This window comes from Quercus lobata, chromosome 4, assembly GCF_001633185.2.
Source record: "Quercus lobata isolate SW786 chromosome 4, ValleyOak3.0 Primary Assembly, whole genome shotgun sequence".
NCBI classification, from domain to species: domain Eukaryota; kingdom Viridiplantae; phylum Streptophyta; class Magnoliopsida; order Fagales; family Fagaceae; genus Quercus; species Quercus lobata.
The window spans coordinates 14,789,054-14,796,250 of NC_044907.1; the positions used below are offsets into that span (position 1 = coordinate 14,789,054).

The 7,197-nt window shown below is 40.2% G+C and overlaps 1 protein-coding gene across 1 annotated transcript; it reads left to right on the forward strand.

Annotated features, from left to right (window-relative positions):
- Positions 1–179: 179 nt before the first annotated feature.
- LOC115986364 (F-box protein At3g54460-like) lies at positions 180–6,857 on the forward strand. Its single transcript, XM_031109270.1, has 8 exons — positions 180–793; positions 1,175–3,778; positions 3,880–4,093; positions 4,193–4,480; positions 4,575–4,634; positions 4,709–4,839; positions 5,790–5,904; positions 6,599–6,857. The coding sequence occupies exons 1-8, from the start codon at positions 267–269 to the stop codon at positions 6,743–6,745; spliced, it is 4,086 nt and encodes a 1,361-aa protein (XP_030965130.1). The 5' UTR covers positions 180–266; the 3' UTR covers positions 6,746–6,857.
- The last annotated feature ends 340 nt before the right edge of the window (positions 6,858–7,197 follow it).

Consider the following 7,197-nt stretch of genomic DNA (forward strand, 5'->3'; position numbering starts at 1 on the left):
AGTCCAACCCCACTGCCAGCTCATCATCCAAATACAACCAATCAAATCACAACCCCAATCCCCAATCAAGTGGCCCCAATCCACAAAACCCTAAATAAACGGCGATTAAACCACGGGCCCACCAAACCCAAAACGAAACCCAACCGCACCAGAACAGAACCCTATTACGCTATAAATACTCTTTTTATCATCGTCTTCTTTAGAAAAACTTTCGAAGAAAAGCAGAGCGGCTCTGATTAAAGAGTTCAATTCTGAAGGCTCAAAAGATGAACGACAACGACGACGAAAACGACAAGTCGTTTCCGGACCACAAGCTCTGCGGCTATTTATGCACGGTTCTCACGGTTAATTCTCCGCCGTCGGCTGAAACGCTGCGTTTCAAGAAGACTCGCTGCGAAATCTTCGGCGACGGCTTGTACGTCGGGTTCAGGTCCCCGAACGGCGTCGTACTCTCCGTGCTCGATTCGGCGGCGGAACCGGAGCAATGCGAGTCGAAAAGTGGCGTCGGCGGCGGCGTTGTTTCGAGCGGCAAGAAGAGGAAGAAGAGAGTGAGGAAGATAGGCCAAGTCCACGGCAGCATAAGCGTGGTGCACCAGCTTCAGGCGCTTATTTCTCACAAGTGCGTGAAGATCGACGCGCGCGTGGTTTGCGTTTTCGGTCCCGAGTCCGAGTCCGCCGAGGCCGAGGCGAGGGCGGTGGTGCTCGTCGACGTGTATCTGCCGATCGCCGTGTTAAGCGGCTGGCAGTTCCCCCGGTCCGGCTCGATCGCCGCCGCGCTTTTTCGGCACTTGAGGTAAGCAATTTCGGTTAATTTGGTTGATTTCGTGATGATGATGATTTAGCGAAATTTGATTGTTATACGTATGTATTGAATTGACCAAATGTCATCGGTTTTTCGAGTAATTAGATTCGAGTTTAGGGTTTATATGGTATGGTTTTTTTGTCCACATTGTAATTTTGTGTGCATTTAGTTTTGATAAAATTTCGACAGTTACAATTTTCGAAGGGAGGATTTGAATTCTGAGCGTGTTCGGTTACTGTGGTCTATAACAGATTAGTTAGAGTCGACTCCATGTATTCTTTTCCTCCGTTCTGTTCTATCTGAAAAGTCATTATGGGCTTTTTTCTCTTTTCCTAGCTACACGCTGACATAGTACGGTAACATTTTCTGCAGCTGTGACTGGGGCGAGAGAACTTCGATGCTTGCTAGTGGACAGCGATGTATAGAAGCTCAAGGGGCTGATAAGAGCGTTTGGAATCTTTCTGATTGTCACGTTCTTGGATGCAAGCTGCATTACAACGTCACCGATTCTTCAAAGAGAAGGCTATTTGAACTTCATGAAATTTTTAAGAGCGTACCCAGCTTGACGAAGAGGGAACAGCTTGATTCTTCAAGAATAATGCCTGTAGATGGCATTTATAGATCTGGCATTTGGGACTTATCGGATGACATTTTGATTAATATGCTAGCTACGCTTGGTCCAACGGACCTTGTGAAGGCTGCTGCAACGTGTCGGCATCTAAAATCCTTGGCCGCGTCAATCATGCCGTGTATGAAACTTAAGCTTTTTTCTCATCAGCAGGCAGCAGTCGAGTGGATGTTGCAGCGCGAGCGCAATGCTGAAATTATGCCACATCCTTTATACATGGCTTTCTCAGCAGAAGATGGATTTAGTTTCTATGTAAATATTGTTTCTGGTGAAATAGTCACAGGAATAGCTCCTAGTATCAAAGATTTTCGTGGGGGTATGTTCTGTGATGAACCTGGCTTAGGCAAGACCATAACTGCTCTTTCCCTTATTCTGAAGACACAGGGAACATGGGCAGATCCACCAGAAGGGGTGCAAATAACCTGGTGTATGCATAACGGTGACCAGAGATGTGGCTATTATGAGCTTAGTGGTGATAATGTCACTGGTGGGATCAAGTTCTTGGGAAAAAGGGATGTAGGTCAGAATGCTCGAAGAGGCATGGAGGACTTGACCCACTCCTCACCTAAAAGAGCCAGGTTAATGGGTTTTGAAGATCAGATTGCATTTGATGATTTATTTCCTTGTAGAGGAAATAAATCACCTATATCTGCATCCTCTAGTTCAGCAATGTCTGTGGTTCGATGCTCTAGGGACTTGAGCTTCATCAAGAAAAACCTTTGTTCCGAATATGAAGGAGCAGCTGGTTTTTCTAAAGAAAAGAAGGTTGGGGGAAATTCAAGTAGATGTAAGCGTGCCTCTATTTGTCCAAGTCGTTTTTTTCAGGAAAAGCAAGTTGAAGTTTCATATGGAGTATCAAACTGTTTCAAGAGGCCTGGCAAGGCTGTTGCAGATTATCTCGAGTATAATGACACCTGGGTTCAATGTGATGCTTGTCGTAAGTGGCGAAAGCTTATAGAAACTAGGGCTGCTGATGTTGCTGCAGTATGGTTTTGTAGTATGAATACTGATCCTTTATATCAGAGCTGTAGTGTTCCTGAAGAATCTTGGGATAATTGCAGCCCAATAAGATATTTACCTGGATTCTACACCAAAGGAACTTCTGCGGGTGAGGAACGAAATGTTTCATTTTTCACCAGTGTGCTTAGGGAGCACTATCCATTGATTAATTCCGAAACAAAGAAAGCCTTAACTTGGTTGGCTAAACTTACTCCAGAGAAACTCTCACACATGGAATCAATTGGCTTACGAAGTCCTTACTTAGGCACTTGTCTTATGCCTGTTAGGAATGCCCATGGCTACGATAAGATATTCAGTGCATTTGGTCTCATGAAGAGAGAAGAAAAGGGTATTTTTAAGTGGTATTATCCACGAGATCTTGACAACTTGGCCTTTGATGTGGCTGCTCTCAGGATTTCTCTCTGTGAGCCACTGGATTCTGTCAGGTTATATTTGTCCAGAGCAACCCTAATTGTTGTTCCATCAAATCTAGTTGACCATTGGAAAACTCAAATCGAAAAGCATGTCAGTCCTGGTCAGTTACGTGTGTATGTTTGGACTGATCATAGAAAGCCTCCTGCTCACAGTCTGGCATGGGATTATGATATTGTCATAACAACCGTTAGTCGTTTAAGTGCAGAGTGGAGCCCCCGAAAGAAGAGCGTACTGATGCAAGTGCATTGGCTTAGAGTCATGTTAGATGAGGGACACACCCTTGGCTCAAGTGTTAACTTGACAAACAAATTGCAAATGGCTATTTCATTGGTGGCTTCAAATCGGTGGATATTAACAGGAACTCCAACTCCTAACACTCCCAACAGTCAACTATCACATCTTCAACCATTGCTTAAGTTTCTTCATGAGGAAGCTTTTGGACAGAATCAAATGTCTTGGGAAGCTGGTATTCTTAGGCCATTTGAAGCAGAGATGGAGGAGGGACGGTTACGTTTGTTGCAGTTACTTCAGAAGTGCATGATCAGCGCAAGAAAGATGGATTTGCAAAATATTCCACCCTGCATTAAGAAAGTTATGTTTCTTGATTTTACTGAGGAACATGCAAGAAGTTACAATGAATTAGTAGTTACAGTGCGGCGCAATATACTAATGGCTGACTGGAATGATCCTTCTCATGTTGAGAGTCTACTGAATCCAAAGCAGTGGAAGTCTCGAAGTGCAACTGTCAGAAATGTCAGGCTGTCTTGCTGTGTGGCTGGACATATTAAAGTTACAGAAGCTGGTGAAGATATTCAAGAAACAATGGATGTTTTAGTTGAAAAGGGTCTGGATCATACTGCAGATGAGTATACTTATATAAAAAATTACCTCCTCTATGGTGGGTATTGTGTCAGGTAATATTTGGTATTTGAGGCTTCATGTGGATTTGTTGTTCTGTTTTTGAATTTTTTATCACATTTGAATCACTGATTACATATTTTTCTTTCTATGTTAGATGTAACGAATGGTGCCGTTTACCTGTCATTACACCATGTAGGCATCTTTTGTGCCTTGATTGTGTTGCTTTGGACAGTGAAAAGTGTACTTATCCTGGATGTGGTAACTTATATGAGATGGAGTCTCCTGTTGTACTAACCCGGCCAGAAAATCCTAACCCAAAGTGGCCTGTGCCCAAAGATCTTATTGAGTTACAACCATCATACAAACAGGCAGGCTTAGCTATAAGAAAAATTTGAATTTGTCTAATTTCTATTTCTTTTATGGTAAACAAAATGTTTATCTATATATACAATTTTATATTTATACAGGATAACTGGGATCCTGATTGGCAATCAACATCTAGCAGTAAAGTTACTTACCTTGTACAGAGGTTGAAAGCTTTGCTTGAAGCTAATAGAGAAGTTGGTCACTACATGGGAGAAGGCAAAATTGTGAAGTGTGTGGATGAGCTAGTTTATCCCTCTCAGATGAGTGATGCAAGGGTCTTGTCCCTGGATGATTGCTCTAGAGTGAGCAGTGAGACTCAGAAATTTTCCCCAGAAAAAGTTTTAATCTTCTCTCAATTTCTTGAGCACATACATGTCATTGAACAACAGGTAGTTATTGTATAACATAGGCTGAGCATGGCTCTGTGTGATTCTACACATACAATTAATGGTTGAATGTTGATGTATTCCATTTCTGTGGCAGTTAACTATTGCAGGTATCAAATTTGCTGGGATGTATAGTCCAATGCATTCTAGCAACAAGGTATATCCTTTTCTTTCCCCATATTGTCTAAATTTATTACATGTTCTTGTATTGACGCACTTTTACTGGTTCAGATGAAGTCACTGGCCACGTTTCAGAATGATGAAAGTTGTATGGCACTTTTGATGGATGGAAGTGCTGCATTGGGGCTCGATTTGAGCTTTGTAACGCATGTATTCCTAATGGAACCAATTTGGGACAAAAGGTAATACCTTATTTTGGTACTGTATGGAGATTTAGGGGAAAAAAATCATTTTGATTTCCAAGACTTCAGAAAGATCATCCTATTCCAGATTCTTTTTATTTTAAAAGTAAGATTTTATTAATTATTTAAATAATAAAGTGAAGCATGGTTTTTATTCTACCAATCTTCTGGTGAAAAGTTAAACTGTATATGCAATGGAAACATTATTATTTCCAAGTTATCCAACCATGACCACCATATCAGCTTATGCTTGAATCAGTACACCTCTGCCACCACATTGACAGCACCATGACTTTCTATCGTTGCTGCATGCATGTGCGACAAAGCCCATTGTGTCATTGTTACTAGATGAATACTGATACTACTATTATAGCTGCCATGCTACTGCAACTACCACTCCAACTGATGCTGAAACCAATTCTGTTGGAGCTATTGCTGCAACCTTGGCCATAAATTCCTTGGTTTTGCTATAACATCAGTACATTGTTGCCACCATTTAGTTAAAAGCACGACCTCCTAGGATCTTCAGTTAAAATGCTTCCTGATGTTTTGCTTCAAATCTCTTATAACCTGAAATGTGTTGTATTATTTAGTAAGAAAAGATTAGTTATGGTGTTATTATAATCAATTTTGCTATTAGCATATTATAGGTAATTCACTCTGATTAAATGAGTTGCATATACTCCACAATGAATTCCAAACTACCTAAGATGCCACTCTTCTTTGTCAAAATTTTGCTAACCTTTTCACTTGTATAAATTATATATATATATATATATATATATTTGCTGACCTTATCAGGTTCAATATTTAAGCTTATGTTTGGTTCACAATTATGCTTTAAATAATTATCCATGTTATTAACTTTGTACATTATCTAGTGTTCTTTTGAACATAATGATCAATCTGTCTCTCTTTTCCAAAGATAATGACTTGTTCTATTGGTTTAGTATGGAGGAACAAGTTATAAGTCGTGCTCATCGGATGGGTGCTACTCGGCCTATTCATGTGGAAACTTTAGCAATGCGTGGTACAATTGAAGAGCAAATGGTGCACTTCTTACAGGTAAACCAATCTTTGACTGTAAGTTGACTGTCAAGAGTATCTGTGCGTCAGTCATGATATGTAGATCTTAAATGGGCAGTGTTTTGTTGCACACCTGTGTGCCCATACAGACCGATGTGCAACAAGTTTTTCCCATATTATATAATCCAGTTCCATGACAAACATATTCTTCTCTTCCATATGCATTATTAGACACTCCTCATGTCATAATCATGCCAATTTGACCTTTACCTGGCAAAAAAAAGGTTATGATCTGTTTAGTAAGAGTCACAGTCACAGATGACCTGGATTTTTTTATTTGAAATCTAGGATTGAAATTGGTCTCTTTCATCATTGGGCGTTTCTGTTGTTTCTGGCAAATCTGATTTCACTTGTCCTTTTCTTTATGTTGGAAGCTTACACGTTTCTATAGGTTAAAGATCAGTTTTGTTTGCTTTATGATGTTTTACATCTTTATACCACATGGATCTGTGATTTAATTTTTTTTAGACATAACTGCCAATGAGCTACAGCCTACAGCTCAACTGGCACTTCCTTCTCCCATAATAACGGGATGGAGGGTGAGGTCGGGGGTGTTATAGATCCACTAAGTGTGTGTGTAGCTTACCTAATACCTTGGTCTTCTGTTTATTTTATCCTTTATTCTTTTTCCTCACTTTTTTTTCCATCCAAAATATCCATTGTGGTCCTTCAGGATGCTGATGATCGTAGAAGATTCTTGAAGGAAGAGTACAGAAAACCTGATCGTGAAGGGCCAAGAACTCATCGTACATTACATGATTTTGCTGAGAGCAATTATCTCTCTCAGCTTGGTTTTGTGCGCACTAATCCAAAGATTTAAAGGTTCATGAAACATTTTTTACCATTGTAACTTTACTTATCTGTTTATTCTGTACAGAGATGGCTCAAAATATTCTAGGACATTCTAATGAAATCATTCATTCTTTGCACAATTATTTCAAATTATAAGCTAATACGAGAAATTGTTAAGTAATTTCCCACCCCCCTCCCCCCCCCCCCCCCCCCTTTTTTTAAAAATAATTAAAGTGCAGTTGCTTTCTAATTTTAAACCCCAGTTTCTTTAAAACTGCTTGCTTTGGTGCCCTAATGCTAAGATCTTCGTGAGTTTATAGCATCATGTACATAGCCCAACTTTCCCGTTTATTGTTATATACTATATCTAAGGGCTAACCTATTGAAATAAAGAATGAAGTATTTTGGCATCGTGAAGTACTGAGGAGAACCAGGGCGCATGAATTAGAGCCATTTGTGAAGCTCAAAGCTTAAGCCGTT

Coding starts and splice junctions, on each gene's coding strand:
- LOC115986364 (XM_031109270.1), top strand. CDS start 267: ATGAACGACAACGACGACGAAAACGACAAGTCGTTTCCGGACCACAAG. Junction 4,094..4,192: donor TACAACCATCATACAAACAG/GCAGGCTTAGCT, acceptor ATATTTATACAG/GATAACTGGGATCCTGATTG. Junction 5,905..6,598: donor AAATGGTGCACTTCTTACAG/GTAAACCAATCT, acceptor GTGGTCCTTCAG/GATGCTGATGATCGTAGAAG.